General features: G+C 33.6%; 2 protein-coding genes and 1 non-coding gene across 3 annotated transcripts; 1 reads left to right on the forward strand and 2 right to left on the reverse strand.

Moving 5' to 3' along the window:
• Positions 1-2,503: 2,503 nt before the first annotated feature.
• On the reverse strand, positions 2,504-6,098 carry LOC111791370 (glycogen synthase kinase-3 homolog MsK-3). The gene is made up of 13 exons (XM_023672673.2): positions 5,856-6,098; positions 4,904-5,099; positions 4,724-4,816; positions 4,583-4,642; positions 4,237-4,509; positions 4,043-4,117; positions 3,907-3,963; positions 3,680-3,820; positions 3,547-3,597; positions 3,371-3,466; positions 3,195-3,278; positions 3,015-3,117; positions 2,504-2,911 (listed from the first exon to the last, which is right to left on the reverse strand). The coding sequence occupies exons 2-13, from the start codon at positions 5,015-5,017 to the stop codon at positions 2,829-2,831; spliced, it is 1,230 nt and encodes a 409-aa protein (XP_023528441.1). The 5' UTR covers positions 5,018-5,099; positions 5,856-6,098; the 3' UTR covers positions 2,504-2,828.
• A 6,783-nt stretch (positions 6,099-12,881) lies between these two features.
• Positions 12,882-17,178, forward strand: LOC111791525 (uncharacterized). The gene is made up of 8 exons (XM_023672907.2): positions 12,882-13,328; positions 13,417-13,450; positions 13,593-13,805; positions 14,838-14,927; positions 15,557-15,622; positions 15,705-15,796; positions 15,884-15,931; positions 16,859-17,178. The coding sequence occupies exons 1-8, from the start codon at positions 13,048-13,050 to the stop codon at positions 16,974-16,976; spliced, it is 942 nt and encodes a 313-aa protein (XP_023528675.1). The 5' UTR covers positions 12,882-13,047; the 3' UTR covers positions 16,977-17,178.
• A 343-nt stretch (positions 17,179-17,521) lies between these two features.
• On the reverse strand, positions 17,522-17,594 carry TRNAF-GAA (transfer RNA phenylalanine (anticodon GAA)). The gene has a single exon. It is a non-coding gene; the product is annotated as a tRNA-Phe (tRNA).
• Between the last annotated feature and the right edge of the window lie 556 nt (positions 17,595-18,150).

Raw genomic sequence — 18,150 nt, forward strand, 5'->3', positions numbered from 1 at the left:
GTTGGGTTTGAGCTGATACAAATGATATAAGAGCCAGACACCGAGTGGTGTGTCGGCAAGGACACTGGGCCTTGAAGAGGGATGGACACTAGGTGGTGTGTGTCAGCGAGGACGCTGGGCACTGAAAAGAGGTAGATTATGAGATCCCACATCTATTGGAAAGCAGAACGAACCATTCCTCATAAGTGTGTAGAAATCTTTTACTAGTCGATGTGTTTTAAAAAACCTTAAGGAGAGTTATGAATTTCTACTTGTGAGGGCTCGCCATTTGATTTCTATAGATTCGAGTGACTTTTATATTTGATTCAATAATACTATGATTTCAGAAACTTGACTAAATAGGAAGTTTGGAAGATGATCTCACAATACGAAATTCAATTCTTTTCGTATAATGTAAATAACTGAGTAATTCCTTTAAATTCTAATTTCGTGATTTAAACATTAGGGCACAACCCTCTCACTAGCCTGAAAATGACTTAATTTATGATTGAATCATAAACAAGTTGTTATGTCTTAGAATAACAGTATTTAAGGTGTACAAGATATAATTATACAGAGTATAACCATCCGTAAGAGCAATTAGTTTTTTTAAAAATAAAGAAAAAAAATAGGTATCGTCCTAAAAATCGCGAGATTTCTGACGAGGCCAGAGATCTCGCAACAGAACCACCCACGCTCCCTTCAAAAGTCCCTTGACACACACTCCCTCAACCACCAAACGATTTCTTTGTCCTCAGATCTGCAACACCCACACATTCCCGAGAGAGAGAAGACGCTATACTCCTTGTGCGAAATCACTCCCCTAAGGCGATTTAAAACCGTGCATAGAGGAACGAAGCATTCCTTATATTTTAAAATTGTGAGGTTGACAGCGATACGAAACAAGCCAAAGCAAACAACATATAACAAACTAAAGCAGACAACATATAACAGGCAGACAACATGTGCTAGTGGTGGACTTGGACTGGGTAGGCAGCTAACTTTCAACGATGTTGCTCTTCTTTTATAAACATTTTTCAAGATTCACATATAAATACATAAGAAAACATAGGTAAACACACACATAATCGAGCAAGGATGACATGTACATAATAAAAATTATTTAATTTAATAATTCACGTGTTAGGACTTGTGATTTCTAAATTTATTAAATAAAAAATTTAATTTTATATCTAATAAATCAATTAATTTTAGAAAAAAAAAAGTCGAATATATATATATATTTCCATGGATTACATAAAAACTAACCTTAAAATGTGCTATAAACTCAAATCTTCACAAAATCTTCTTTTGTTTTTAATATGTTTTTTTGTAAGAAAAAGTTGTCGGTTGGGTCAACATTAACGGCTTCTAAAGTCTAAAATTATAGGATCTCATTTATATATAAAAGTTATTTATTTATTTGCCTAATATTCACTAAATAAATTAAACTATTTTACGATATTATGGTGCAACAAAAACGTTTATTTGTATAAACAGAGATTCACGACTAAGATTTGGTAAAGATAAAGCCGATGGAAAAAGAAACTTATAAATATATAACCAGTTAAACTACAAGCACGGTGCATTTACTTCTTTGAATGGTTTTTCGCTTTATTATCAAGTATTTTTAAATTTAAACCAAACATAATATTAAACAAAAATAATGGGTCTTTAAGAACTCGAGTACTTATGGTACCATATAGTTGATAGAATCAATTTCAAGAACTTTTAGACCTTTGTCTCTTAAATAAGAAAAGTATATTTGTGTACTTTACGAGCATGCTTGAAAATACTTTTAGCATGCCAAAAGCATTTTGTCACTTGCATTAGATAAAAGAATATTCTAAAGCGTTTCTAGCATCGAAAGTGGTTATAATTAAAAATATTTGTGCTAAAACGCTCGTAAATAAACGTCTAGAAGGCAGAAAGCAACAAGAAATTAGGGTAAGTAGGTTAGAAGCAAAGCCGAAAGTGTCATAAGTCATGGCATAGGGGACCAAAGACAAGGTCGGCTGCCTCTCTCACCACACCACCACCACTTTTGGCCTCCCACCATACCTAGTTTCTTTTTATTTTATTCGAAACCCCCCTTTTTACGGGTGCTTTAAGATCCCCACATCGATTGGAGAGGGAATAAGTGTCAATGAAGACTTTGAGCCTCGAATGGAGTAGTGATCGGTTGGAGAAGCCCGAAAGAAAAGGTCCAAATGTGACAATATGTGATAGGTAGAGACTTAAATTGTTACACCATCCATAACCCCATTTTGACGTTTCCTTACGCTAGCAAAATCATCGATTTTTTTCTTTTTTTTGAAGAAACGAAACCTCCCCGTTAAAAAAATGAAATTTACCACAGTAAACATGTTGGCAGGAACAGGATAAGTTAAGCTAAAAAGTTAAAAAGTTGTTGAAGAAACAGTAAATAAGTAAGAAATTTGCATTAAATTCAAGTAGGAACAGTAAAAGTGAAGAAATGTTGATGATATGGTGGTAATTGTAGTGGCAAAATTGGTGGTGAGCATATTCCAAGGTTATGTTCATTTGCAATAAGGAATTACAATCTGTTTGTTAACTACAAATCAAGGGCTGCTGTTGTTGTTGTTGTTCTATCCATCATCAAGGTATTAAGAACATACCCACCACAACCATTTCTCAACCTGATTTCTACAGGGAAAACGACCACGACCACGACCACAACCACGACCGCGGTGATACATATGAAAAAATAATATGGGCATCGGAACAAATTAAACGGGGAACAAAATAACAAATAATACGCCTTCCATTTTTCATTTTATGCTACCTACTACTTTCTACACCCTTATGTGTCTTAATACCCGACCACCTTACGACCCGAGAAAATTGCAGTGCTTCCTTGCGTGTTCTGGAATAAGCCTCACGAGCATCTCCGGGGGTACTCCCTTTAATTCTGATTCGCAACAAAATTGAAATAAATTGAAGTTAGGCATATATATATCTGCAGATGGATCGGTCATCATTGAGTAATTCTTGAATAGTTCCATGGTCGTTACCGTGAGCCTTGAAGTTAAACAATGGAGGAAGGAAACGTCCATTGGGAAGACGAGTGTTCGGGTCACGGAGTTCATCAAAGAATGGATGAATCAAAGCCTCCAACTGTACAAATGTGAACCAGATTATTCATCAGAGACCCAAATGACTGACATTCATTTTAGAATCTTTCTTTTACTTACCGCTGTGCTTCGGAGGTTCGGAGAGTACTGAAGTAGTCTCGAAACGAGATCCACGGCTTCTGGAGGCATTCTCTTGTGGAATATCTGAAATCGAGGACGTATACAAGGGTAAATTGGTAAATTGCTTAACAGGGGGAACAGGTAACATATATGTACACACACACAGTTTCAAGTACCTTGTGCCATGGATGAGCTTTAATTTGGGGGAATTTAAATTCTGTGTAATTAGGGTTCATGCACTTAATTTCCTCCCTAGTTGGGGTTCCTAGAACCTGCAAGAGAGATATCAACAGTAAACCACTGAAGTGTGACACAAAACAACCGAAACGACCGCAAACAGAGCTCGTAATACCTTGATTATCTCAACAAGCTGATCGACTCCGCTTTCACCGGGAAATAACGGCTGAAAACAATGCCAGAACACTTCTTAAAATTGTTTCTCGAAACAATAGTTATACAATGGTCATGTGAGAAATTCGACAAACCTGTCCAAGCAGTAATTCAGCTAGAACGCAACCAGCTGACCAGATGTCGATGGCTGTAGTGTACTCTGTCGCACCAAATATAAGTTCGGGTGCTCGATAGTACCTAGAACAGATGTAAGCTATATTTGGTTCGCCTCTAACCTGCCAAGATGTAAACAAAATTAGTCTCAATGTCGGGCAGATCACGAAACAAATCGAGTATATTCCTGTCGAAAAAGGAAACGAACCAAGACTTTTGCGCTGCCAAAGTCACAAAGCTTGAGTTGGTGGGTGTGTGGATTAACCTGTCGAAAGGAGAGTGAAAAGAATCAGCAACTTATTCATCAAAATGTAATCAACGCTCGGGATAGAACAAACACGAACCAGTAAGTTTTGAGGCTTTATATCTCTGTGGCATACTCCAATACTATTATGAATGTATGCAAGAGATCTGCAAATCTGCATCGAAAGAAAAAGGAAGAAAATTAAGAATGTTAAAGCAGGCACAGAAAGTTATTCTCAAAAAGAATCATTAGCCGAGTTCATCACAAAAACGAAGAACGTTATTCGGCAAAAACCTGGTAAAAATAGAGTTTCACGTAGATCAGCGGCATCCTTTGGTTCATCTTGTTATAATGTTTGATAACTCTATGAACCGTCTCGGGGACATATTCAAGAACAAGATTAAGATAAAGCTCATCCTTCTCAGTCGTTGAGAAGAAACAGTGCTTCAACGACACGACATTTGGGTGATCTAGAAGACGCATGGTCTGCAACTCCCTATTCTTGTACCTCTTGTCCTGAAGAACCTTTTTTATTGCAACGGTTTCACCCGTTTCCAAGCATTTTGCCTGCAAAGTAACATTTATAATATATCTTGATTCGTAAAAACAAAAACGACAAAAAGCCATCCACTGTTCATACCTGAAATACAACTCCAAAAGAACCGTGTCCTACAGCACGCTCGGCCATGTAACTGATGGTCTAAAACAAGTATTAAACGAAAAGGAATCAGAAAGGAAGTTAAATTACATTAGTCTCAAGAATAAGTTTCTCGGCCTTCACCTGTTTTGGTTGGCCATTCTTTCCACCAATCGTTGTTACAATTATATGGCCTGTTTCGGTACCATTTCCATCGACAACGGTGGCTTCAATTTCCTGTTTTAATCCAAATATATATATCAGAAAAACAATATTGTTCAACCTTATATGGAAAGGATCAAAGTAAATACAAAATGTGGGTACCTTATCATCCCTAATTCTCATATCGTTCATCTCGTCGGGCAACCTGTCAACGCCAATTGTACTCCCACCGTGATCCCTTATCACAGAATCAGGAACTACGCTTACTGATGTCATTGGCTTCGATGTATATGCAGCAAATATCCTTCAAACGTAACGTACTTATCTCGGAATACAATCACTTATCTATAGATGTAACCTGCAACGGTCGGAAAGCTGTAAGAAGAAGCAAATAACATGGACAGGTACAAAAGTATTCCAAGAAATTTGTTCAACAAAACAGAGGGTCCATCTTAAAAAGGAAAGCAAGAAGCGTCAAGGGATGAAGAAAAGATTAACATTATACAGATATTTTAACAGAACAAAGCTCTAGCCCATGAAAATTATAAGATTAATACACCCTCTTGAGAGCAAATTCAACAAGTTCATGTTGTTCCACAGCCTAGACAGCAAAATGGTCATCTTGTGTTGAGAAATTTCAATCAAAAGGGGATAAACATACAAGGATACATCATCATATCAGCCAACATTAATGTCGTTTCCTAAAGCTCTACAGCTAATCAAAACCTAAAAACCGAAAAACGAGCCAGAGAAAAGCAAAACCTAGCTAAACCCCGGCCAGGACAGAAATCTGGAAATCCGCCGCCATTGGCGGCGATTCCATCGCCTCCGCCGGATCACGAGAAGTAAAACAGAAAAAGAAATCTAAATCCAAAGTCACCCAGATTCGATTTCGACGAGATTCAGGCAAAATCAAACACAGAAATCGAAACTTTCAAGCAATCCCAAACTTCAGAACAGAGAAAACGAACAACATGCAGAAATCAAACAAACCCTAATGAAGAAGGGGGAAAAAAAAACAGAAGAAAGCAAAACCCATGATCTATTTCACAAAGAAAAGATGAAAAAAATGAAACCCATTAAAGAAGAGGGGAAAACAGAAGAAACCCTTTACCGATCAGAAATTTTAGACAAAACCCAAGTCCAAAAAACGGGTTTCTGCAAGCGGATCGTCTTAGAAACGAAGAAGACGATAGAACAAGAAGAAAAACTTGGATTGTTCTGTGTGCAAATGGGGGAATTCCTGGTTTCCTTGAAGAAATTGGAAAGATAAAAGAAGGGATTTAGAGAGAGAAAGGGGAAGGAATGAGAATGCTTTTTTGGGGGGTTGTTTGTATTTGTTAAATGGGTGCCTGTGAGTTGGGTGGATATTGGTGTTGCCTTCGGCTTTTTGGCTGTTTTGACAGTCAACGAAACGACAGACCTGAATTCAAAGCTCTCATTTTTATTTATTTATATATAAAATAATATATATATTTGTTAATTAATTTAATTAATTAATTAATTAATGTCCATTCTTCTTTTTTTTACTTTTCTCTTCTTTCCACAGTCTCTTCCTTTTTGACCATTCAAACCTCCCCGTCCCCACTTTTCCATTCTTTTCCAAAGGTACCAAATTACCATTTTACCCCTCACTCTTTTCCAATGGCCATGGCTGGGTCTCTCTACCCTCCTCTCAACTTTCAACTTCCAACCCCAAACAACAAACTGTTTTAAACCTTTCAAAACGTCTCTCAATCGACTAAACCACGTAACTTTCTACCCGGTTAAGTCCAAAGATTGAATTAGGTTATGAATTCTATTTCAATTATTCGGGTCACCAACCTAACTAACCCAAAATTTCGAGTTAACCCGATCCTATATACCCCAAGATTTTATACTTCCAAATCAATGTTTTATAGTAATTAAAGAAAAATTAGTTTTTAATTTTTTTAAATTATGAGGGCTAAAAGGGTAATTTCACAGAAAAGTTGAAAATTGATATAGGTTAAATTAATTAAATAATTCATGTTCAAATGTTTTGATGGGTGTAATAATTGAAACTCCCAAATTGGTTGAAAAAATATAGCTATAATTTTTTTTTTTTTTGTTATTTTATTTTAATTAATTAATAAATGACATACGGAACTTACTTTTCACCTTTTGTTATTGGACCTACTTCCTTTTTTTTATTGTTTAAATTATTTTTACAAATTATTAATATTATTCTTAATTTTGCATAATATATTTAAATTAAATTTTCATTAAAAAAATTTTAAATTTAGGTCTAAATTTAATCATGACACTTTGTATAGACTTTAAAACTAGGGACTGGTCCCTATACTTAGTTTATAATTAACTCTTTATTTTCTAAAACTAATAATAATAATAAGATTAAATTATAGAAAATATCATCCAAATTTATATTTTTTTTCCAAAAATGTCCCTGGTGTTTTAAAAATATTAAAATATCTTTAATATTAATATATATTTATTCCATGAAAATATCTATAAACTTTGTATTTTTTAAAAAATATTTATAAATTAAAAAAAAAATATTAATATTTTTATATATGGTTAGTATTTTAGTTTTATTAATATTTTTATTAAAAAAATCAATATATACCTCCCAGTTTTTATCTATATATTAATAGTAAGATGATTTTTTAAAAGAGTTAAAAATAATAATACATTACTTGGTTGACCTAGATAATAGTAAAAGTTAATAGTAACGTCACTTACTTGGTTGATCTAAACAAATTACTAATTGTTTCTAATACTAACTTGAACCTGCCCTTCAACGTCCAACTCAACCTACGTGGGTGTACAACACCAAATTAAGCATAATAAACAACTTAATTCATCTAATGATATTAATTAATTCAATTTTGGTTAAAAACAATTTAAATTGACATAACAGTTATCATATTAACCTCAAATGTCTCTGAAAGTATAACAAACAGCTTCAGATGGGTCGAATATGGTAGAACAAGGTTTGAAATTGTCGAACAAGATCCAATCCAAATGAAATAAGTCAAACGGAGCCGTTACCGTTCTTTCTAACTCTAAATTATTATTTTTAGATTTCAACGACCAAAAATATATTTTTAAATAAATAAATAACCACAATAAATATAAAATAATAATACAGTAAATACACCAACCACTAAATATTATAATATTTATTCAAAACAAACCTAGAAATTTGGGGGAAAATAAAATTCAAATTAGGTTTGATATTTGAATTATTTATTTCGAAAAATACAGAGAGGAAATTTCCGATGTTTTGAATAAATCTAATTTTTAATTAATAATAACTTGACCCAATCCAACTTTTTATTATTATTATTATTATTTATTAATGATTTTCCTGTGAAGTGCGGCATTGATTGGGTACCCCCAATTTTGAGGCTAATTAAAATTGTGACCCCATAACTATTCTTATTCAAACAAAACGCGCATATATTTTATGATGTTTGCAAAAAAGGCACCTTTTTGGATTCCTTTAATAATACATGTCTTTATTTATGTCTTCATTTCCCCCTTTTCTTTTTGTTTCATATCAACAATTTTGAGCTTATATTATAAATTCAAATATAACAAAAAAAAATACCCTTTAAGTTTTGTTTTTTATTTAATAAATATTCAAAAATTTTATTAATACCTTCAAACTTAAAAATAATTTAATATATCATTTTTTAAAAAAAATATTTATCAACCAAACTATAAATAAAATAAATTAATACCCAAATCAATTTTTTTTTACGAAAAATTATATAAAGTAAAAATCTCATGTACAGTTCTGTCGTGTAGTAGTATGTTTTGAGTTGGAAACAATAAATTTAAAACCGTTCATATATATATATATATGTTATCTTTTAAATACTCTCATTTATATCGGTATAATTCTTACCCTAATTTATTTCAACGACCAAATAAAATAAAGAAACTTGAATGTAATTTGAATAGTTTGATTAAATTATTTTTTCGACCAAATAAAAATTAAATTCTCCCCTAAAAAAAATTTACCTTAATATATATAAATAAAAAAGCTAATAAAGCAATATTTTTTCGATCATGAGAATCTTTCTTAATTGATTACAATAAATAGACTAATTTTGAATAATTTGATCAATAAAGTTTTCATCACTACAAATTTGGTAATTCACGAAATTATGATTCCTATGTCTATTTTAGTGTATTAAACGACAAATTAACTCACACTCAACTATTAACATATAACCTTGTTAAAATATTTAAGATCTAAGGTGGTTCGGTGATTATAATTAAAATATTTCAGTTTGATTGGATCTTGTTGGAGTACTTTTTTTAGACTCAACTCCAATCGTAAATTTTTTCAGCCCAAATAACTCTTGTTAAATAATTGACTCAACTTAACTCAACCGTCAAATATATTAAATAATTGACTCAATCTAACTCAACCATAAAATATAAAATAAAATATATTATGGAGTTAAATAGATACATACAAACATTTGTATAATTTTATTGTAATTAAAATAATATTTTTAAAAAATTAATAGTCCATTCCAATCTAAATATTTTTATTTATCTAAGGTTTGTTCTTAAACTTTTTTTCATTTGGGCTTTTCTTTTGAGCCCAAAAGCCCAAATTGGAAAAAGAAAAAATAATACTTCCGCAGCCAGGATTCGAACCTGGATTTCACAACTGAAATTTACCATTGGAGCTACTGCGGATTTTAGTTATATTATGCAAACTAATATTTATATACTTTAAACAACATTTTGGGTGTAATGATTATTGTTATGATTATTATTATTCTGTAATGAAATTTTTTTTTGACGAATTGTTAGGTATGTGAAAAACTTTATTATATATACCATCAAAATGGTTAAGAATGGAATCATCTTAAAATATAATTAAAAACGTAACATTTTTTTATTACTGTATTTATACTCAAAATTATATGGTTTGTTCTATACTTTGGATTGGTTGTTAGAGCTGGTCTTCGGTCAACGATTTTGGTTGCCAATCTTGATTATTAATGAAATAGGATTGAAAATCGATACCAAAGCCTAAGATCAATGACTAATGGCTACCAACTAAAACCATGGATCATTGACCAACCACTAGGACTAGGGATCAGTGACTGAAACCGGTGAACAACCATTATGGTTGAACTTGTAAGGGACGAACAACAGTTTCATAAAATATTATTTTATATTTATTAAGAATTTTTATAAATAAAAAAAATAGTTTTGATAATTTAAAAAATCTCAGTAAAAATATATACTAAAAACCATGACCTAAATAGGTCGATCTCAATTTGTAGACAGTTAATTAATTATCTAAAACTATTTATTAATTTCAAAAACTATATTAAACGGTGTCTTTTTAAGATTTTATGTAATAATTATTATTATTATTATTATTTTGTTTGGTCATCAAGATGAGTTATTTTCAATCTTTTAAATTTAATTTATTAGAAATTTCTTCGAGACGAAATTGAGATGATAATAAAAAAAAAAAAAAAAAAACTTTAAACCTGGTATTTTAAAACTCAATTCAAACTAAAATTTATATATTTTTAAATTGTTTTTAAGTCACAATTGTTGTCAAGTGGTATATGATTGGAAATGCATGCATCCACCTAGGTCCGGGCTTTTACAGGTACCTTATATGTAGTTAAGGTGAAACTTTTTTCGAAACTGATTCTAGACTAGACCGAAAATAACCCTATAATTAACCCAACTCAAATTTTTGAATTCCTTTAATAATACATGTCTTTATTTTTTTTTGTCTTCATTTCCCCTTTTCTTTTTGTTTCATATAAACAACAATTTGGGCTTATATTATAAATTAAAATATAAGAAAAAAAAAATACCCTTAAGTTTTATTTTTAATTTAATAAATATTCAATTTTTTTTATTAATACTTTCAAACTTAAAAATAATTTAATATATCATTATTTTTTTTAATATTTATCAACCAAAATATAAATATAATAAATTTTAATACCTAAATCGTTATTTTTTTCTTTTGACGAAAAGTTGTAAGATAAAAGTCTCATGTACAGTTCTATCGAATGGTAGTATATTCTGAGTTGAAAATAATAAATTTAAAACGGTTCAATACTCTATAATTCTTACCCTAATTTATTTCAACAACCAAACAAAATAAAGAAACTTCAATGAGAGTCTAAAATAGTATAAAGTTTATCTGATTATAATAAATAGACTAATTTTATAATTTGATGAATAAAGTCTTCCATCACTACAAATTTTTTTCTTTATTTTTCCTTCTATCCGTTATTTTCAAAGTTATGATTTCCTATTTTTGAATATGTGTATTTTTTAGTGTATTAAACGACAAATTAATTCACTCTCAACTAAAAACATATAACTTTGTTAAAATATTTAAGTTCTAAGCCCATCCGTGATTATAATTAAAATATTTCAGTTTGATTGGATTTTGAACTCCAATTGTAATTTTTTCTCAAAAGTTTATTTTTATATGTTGTTCAACATAGGTAATTGAAAGATAATTGTGGAGTTTATTTTATTTTATTTTTTTCTTTTATCAACCATGCTGTTTCACAGTCATAAATTCAAGGGTAATTAAATTTGGGCTTTTGTTTTGAGCCCAAAAGCCCAAATTGGAAAAAGAAAAAATAAAGCTTCCGCAGCCAGGATTCGAACCTGGATTTCACAACTGAAATTTACTATTTGAGCTACTGCGGATTTTAGTTGGGATATGCAAACTAAATTTTATATACTTTAAAGCGTTTTTTGGGGGTAATGATTATTATTATTATTATTATTATGTAATGAATTTTTTTCTCTAGAATACCGTCAAAATGGTTAAGAATGGAATATCTTACACTATAATTAAAAACATTACATTTTCTTATTACTGTATTTATACTCAAAATTATATGGTTTGTTCTATACTTAAAATGTTTGTATTGTTAGAGTTGGTCCATATAATTAAACTTGGGCTTTTCTTTTACTATTAAAAAAAAAAAAATAGAAAAATAGAAAAAAAAAAAAAAAATAGAAAAATAGAAAAAAAAAACTAAAAAAGACTTCCGCAGCCAGGATTTGAACCTGGAATTTCACCCAAAGAAATTGATCAATTGTGCTACTGCGGATTTTTAGACCTTAATTGCCCACTAAAATTTATATACTTTTAAATTGTTTTTAAGTCACAATTGTTGCCATAAAGTGGCATATGGTTGGGAATGCATGCATCCACCACCACAGTCCGAGCTTTCACACGTACCTTGTACATAGTTAAGGTAAAACTTTGTTTGATCTTGATTCTAGACTAGATTAACTCAAATTTGGACGGAGTGGTAAAAGCCCTTCTCATCTTCTACGAGTCGCCTGACGAAAAAAACTTTATGAATGGAGTAAAAGAACTTGGGATCATCGATCTCTTCCTTCAAGATTAAGATGAGTCGATGTCAGTAGACAACGTGAAAACACTTCATGATGTCGAATTCCAAAAACCAGGTTAATGATACCTTGATCCTAGAGTCTTCAGAGTATCTTTTTGATAGGCGTCTCGAGATGTATGGGAAATTCGCTGTTGATAAATCCGCCTAGTTTTCTCATCTTTCCCCACCGCTGGTTTTGGTTGATTTCCCTTCCTTTAGTTACTTAGATGTTTCAGGTGGCTAAGTCTGAAAAGTCCAAAGAGTGCCAACTAGCCACAAAGCTTGGATACAGTTTCTAGATTAGAGAGCCATGGACTTGAGCTACCACCAAGCTTACTAAAGGACATCCCTCTCGACTTAGTCACGTGCAACCACCACAGTGAGGCTTTACACACCTTATACATAGTTAAGGTAAAGCTTGTTTGTCTTGATTCTAGATTAGATTGAAAAAACCCCTATGACTGACCTAGCTCAAGTTTAGACGGAGGAATAAGGGTCGTTCTCACCTCCTACTAGTTGTAGGACAGAAGATTTTCTAAATGAAGTAAAAGAACTTGAGATCGATGATTGAGATGAGTCAGTGTGCAAACATTTGTTTATGTCAAATTCTAAAAGAATAAGGCTAATGACACCTCGATCGTGAAACTTTGGAAGTATCTTAATAAATTACTATTAACTTATTAAATTCAATTAGAAATTATATTAATTGAATCCAATCAGGTCAACCACTACGGAAGCGACAATTGCACAGAGCTGCTGAATCTACTGATTGGGTATACGAATTGCAACTTCCTGCGTTTATTGATATCAAACACACCCTTCATCCATTTCCCACACCCCTTTCGAAAATCCTCAAGGATTTTCATCGCGAGGGGTCGGCGGATTCCTCTTCGATTCGTCTCAGAAATGTTCGAATCGCCTGTCCAAGAAGGATGGCGGTATTGGATCCGATGGCAAGTGCCTGTTTGTGGTCTGATAATCGCCATTCCCTGTGTTTTTGCTGTGAAATTTATCCGAAAATCAATGGCTGAGCCTTTGCTTCTCAGTGATTTGTGGGCTACTCACTGGAGGCACCTTAGCCCTTTATGGCTTTTACTTTACAGGGCTTTTGCTTTTGTTTGCTGTGTTCAACTGCTGTATGAGATTGTGGCCTTACATGGACCCTTTGTCTTCTTTTTCTACACTCAGTAAGTTCACTTTCCTGCTTAAGTTTGCTGCTAGAGCTCCTGGTTGTTGTCTAATGTTCTGTTTCTTTTGTGAAACTGGTTTTTCTAGGTGGACTATGGCATTAGTAGCTATCTATTTTGCGGTATGTCTGTTATGAATTTGGTCTATATAGCTTACTTTCAATTTAGTGCCTAAATTTTTGTGTAGAGTGCTTCCAAATCATTTGATATTGGTTATTTTGGCTGCAAAATTTTATGAACTTGTTGTTCTTGTGTACTTTGCAGCTGGGAACCATTGTATCTGCATATGGATATTGGTATCCTTCAAGGAAAACCCAGTCCAAAAATGAGGAGGATGTTAAACTCATGGAAAAACCTTTGAAAAATAATGGAGACAGGGTTAAAGTGGATACCATCAAGGTGCAAAACAAATATGTTGAACAGGAGTTTCAGGAGAAAGCAGGATATTTAGGAACTCTGATGCAAATGACATATCTGGTTCATTCTAAATCCTTTCTCTCCACTATGATCTTTTGTACTTCCTCAAATTTTTTAACACAATATGTTATGTTATGTGAGATTCCACGTCGGTAGGAGAGGAGAACGAAACGTTCCTTATAAGGGTGTGGAAACCTCTCCCTAATAGACGCATTTTAAAACCGTGGGTTGACGGCGTAACGGGCTAAAATGAACAATATTTGCTAGCGATGGGCTTGGGTTATTACAAATGGTATCAGAGTTAGACACTGAGTGGTGTGCCAGCGAGAACGCTGGCCCCCAAGGAGAGTGGATTATGAGATCCCACATTGGTTGGAGAGGGGAACGAAATATCCCTTATAAGGGTGTGGAAACCTCTCCCTAATAGACGCGTTTTAAAACCGTGAGGTTGACAGCGACGCGTAACGGGCTAAAATAGACAAAATATGCTAACGGTGGGCTTGGGCTGTTACAAATGGTACTAGAGTCAGACATTGGGAGATGTGCCAGTGAGGACGTTGGACCCCCAAGGGGGGTGGATTGTGAGATCCCACGTCGGTTGAAGAGGGGAACGAAACATTCCTTATAAGGATGTGGAAAGCTCTCCCTAACAGATGCGTTTTAAAACGTGAGGCTGACGGCGATATGTAACGAGCTAAAGCGAACAATATATGCTAGCGGTGGGCTTGGGTTGTTATATGTTTGTGTTTGTCCTCAATATATCTCTTTTGTTTTGTGAGTGTATATATAATACTTCATTCTAAATTGATTGGTTGATACATCATAGCTCATGAAGATAGAAAAATTGGACTCTATCAAGTTGAACTTCTTTCTGTAAAGAGTTCTCTAAGTTCCCTCTTTTGATCTTTACGCCAAATTGTAAGCTCATCGACGGTTCCGTGGGGATTTCTTGGCTCTTCTTTTGTATTATTTCATTACTAATGAAAGTTGTTTCTCATTCTCTTAAAAGAGACAATATAAATACGTGCCTCATTGCACTCGTTTTCTCCTTCTTTCTATGAGCTTTTGCACGACCTTTTTATGCATTTGCAGGCAGCAGCAGGCGCTTCTGTATTAACCGACGTAGTGTTTTGGTGCCTTCTCGTGCCATTTCTACTTGGTGAAAATTTCCAAGTCAGCCTGGTGTGTATTAACTTTCCTTAGTCAATTCGATTATGCCTGTAGTATGTGAGATTCCACGTTGGATGGAGAGGAGAACGAAACATTCCTTATAAGGGTGTTGAAACCTCTCCCTAGTAGACGTGTTTTAAAACCTTGAGACCGACGGCAATACATACGAGTCAAAATGGACAATATCTGCTAGCGGTGGGTTTGGGCCGTTGCAAATGGTATTAGAACCAAACATCGGGCGGTGTGCCATGAGGACACTGAACCCCAAGGGAGGTGGATTGTGAGATCTCCCATCAGTTGGAGAGGGGAACAAATTATTCTTATAAGGGTGTGGAAACCTCTCCATTGTAGAGGCGTTTTAAAACCGTGAGGCTGACAGCGATACGTAATGGGCCAAAGCGGACAATATCTGCTAGCGATGGGCTTAAGTTCAAATGTGCATTTGTTTAGACCATTCTCTTCGTTGACATCGCTGAACTAATGCATACTTTTTTGTTGAGCTTACATTTATGTTGAATGAGATTAATAGAACAACAGTTTGATCCTTCAAAACTCTCTTCATTTTACACTAATATAGTGCAACATTCTAGTTTCCACTGCATACTTGACCTCCATTCCATTTGTGTATTTGTTCTTGGCAGTTGATTGGTAGCATACACGCTCTGAATGCTGTTTTTCTTCTTGGAGACACTGCTCTCAATAGCCTTGTAAGTATCACACGTTCAAGAAGGAACAAAACTTCATCATAATCTCTTGTTCATGCTCAACCGAGATGCTGCGCTTTTGCAGTCATTTCCTTTGGGTGGCTTTGCATACTTTGTGGCCTTCGGCGGTCTCTATGTCGCCTTCCAATGGACCGTGCACATGTGCTGTGTAAATTGGTATGCAGTTGCTTCGTCTTCTTGATTTTTCCTCTTAGTATCTTTCAAAAGAGAGAAAATAATAAGAGTTCTGTTAACTTACCTCAGGTGGCCATATCCTTTCCTTGAGCTCAGTACACCTTGGGCTCCTCTTTGGTAAGCTGTGACGCTCTCGTTAAATTGCCACTAAACTTGAAAACTTGAGCTGACAAGTTAGGATTTGTTTTGATATCATACATACATATACACACACACATATATAATGCACACTAGTGAATAAATTACAGGGTAGGAATTTCAGCATAGAATTCATACTTTGCTACCACCCATGTATTAGAAACCACCCCTTTCCAAGCTCTCATCACTTTGCTTTTTATTTTCCTGAAAGGGCTCGTACCAATAGAGATGTATTTCGTACTTATAAATTTATGGTCAACTCCTTAATTAGCCGATGTAGGACTCCTCTCCTAACCATCCTCAACAATCCTCCCCTCGAACAAATTACCTCATAGAGCCTCCCTGAGGCCTATGGACCCTTCGAACAACCTCCCCTTAATCGAGGTTCAACTCCTTTTCTGGAGCACTCGAATAACGTACACCTTTTGTTCAACACTTGAGTCACTTTTAACTACATTTTCAAGGCTCACAACTTCTTTGTTCGACATTTGGGGACTCTATTGACATAGCTAAGTTAAGGGGCATGACTTTCATACCATATTAGAAACCACGAACCTCCAAATGGTATGATACTGTTCACTTTGAGTATAAGCTCTCGTGGCCTTGCTTTTGGTTTCTCCAAAAGGCTTCATACCAATGAAGATGCATTCTTATAAACTTGTGATCAACCCCTTGATTAGCTGTTGTGGGACTCTAAAAGCTATGATTTGTTTTTGATAGTACATTCCCCTCACTTTTGGTTAAAAGAATTAGCACAAGTTCGAGAGGGCGGCTCTTGACGAAAAAGATAATGTACATATCTTGAACGTGTTAAGCTACTTCTAAACTCAAAAACTTAAGCTAATAGATTACGAAAATACCTTTATAACATAGATATATTTGATAAGTGTGACATTTTCCCTACAGGTACATTGGTTTAGCAGTGATTCACGTCCCCTGTTATGGGATATATGCACTGATTGTGAAGACAAAGTACTCACTTCTGCCAAGATTGTTTCCTCGTGCTTTTGTCAGATCATTTTAGCTCTCTCTCTCTCTCTCTCTAATATATATATATATAAAGGTTGCAGGTGCTATATTTATAAACCAATGGAAATGCAATATTTTAATTAATAGTAATTAGAAAAAAACTAGGTAAATGCTACTTCAAGTATGTGGTGTTATTTATGTAGTGTATGTTGGGAACCAAACAGGCTTCAATATCAATGTCGGGAAATTTAAACTTTTGTCGTTTTCCTCAACTTTTATTTGTATATATAATAAACATGTCGTTATATATAATATGTGGTAATACTTATATGTAATTTGTTAAAAATATAGTAAACATTTCATCATAGTTATAATTTGATATTTGTTTAAAATATAATGACAATAAAATAAGTAATTATTAAAGAAATAAAAGTTTGGTATAAATTGATATTTATTAAAAATATAATAACAATAATAATAAAAATAAAAATAATAATAATTGGGGCGTTTTCACATTGCACGGCCCACAAAAGGACTTACACGTGGTCCAAATATCGGCCCATGACCAGCAGATACAAAACAGATCAGAAATTACAAAATTGCGGTGAGCGTGGATCGAACACGCGACCTTCAGATCTTCAGTCTGACGCTCTCCCAACTGAGCTATCCCCGCATTTGTTGATATTTGATACTTTTAAATATAATTATTTTAATTATATGTTTAGGTGACCTCTTTAGAAACAATATCCGGTCTGGTAATGTTCGTTTCATCGGGCGGTCGTGCGTTCGTGACAAGTCTCTTTCTTCGTGGTTGCATCACGAGGAGTTGTGCATTGAACGTAAAGTCGTGTCAATATTGGTTCAATTTGATCGATCCAACAATTTGGTTCGGTATGCTCAAATTAGTTATAAATATGAATTGACAATTGTTTGTCCATTTGACCGAGTTAATTGTACCTCTAGAATCGTAATTGATTGATCTATAATTTTTGTGTATGATCACTAGCTTGCATGCTTGATGTCTGGGTCTACATGGTTTGTTGTGGATCAAGCTCAACGATCCTATATCAAAGTAAGTTGACATGTGATCCAATTTTTAATAATTTCATGTCTCTCAATTATACCATATATTTTGTTGCGCATGTATGCATATCTAACCCCTAATGAAAACATTACTTACAAAGTGTTTTTAATACTCATCCATTCAAATTCTTTTTTTTTTCAAGTAA

The sequence above is a fragment of the Cucurbita pepo genome, chromosome 3, assembly GCF_057944985.1.
Source record: "Cucurbita pepo subsp. pepo isolate OVF chromosome 3, ASM5794498v1, whole genome shotgun sequence".
Lineage (NCBI taxonomy): Eukaryota > Viridiplantae > Streptophyta > Magnoliopsida > Cucurbitales > Cucurbitaceae > Cucurbita > Cucurbita pepo.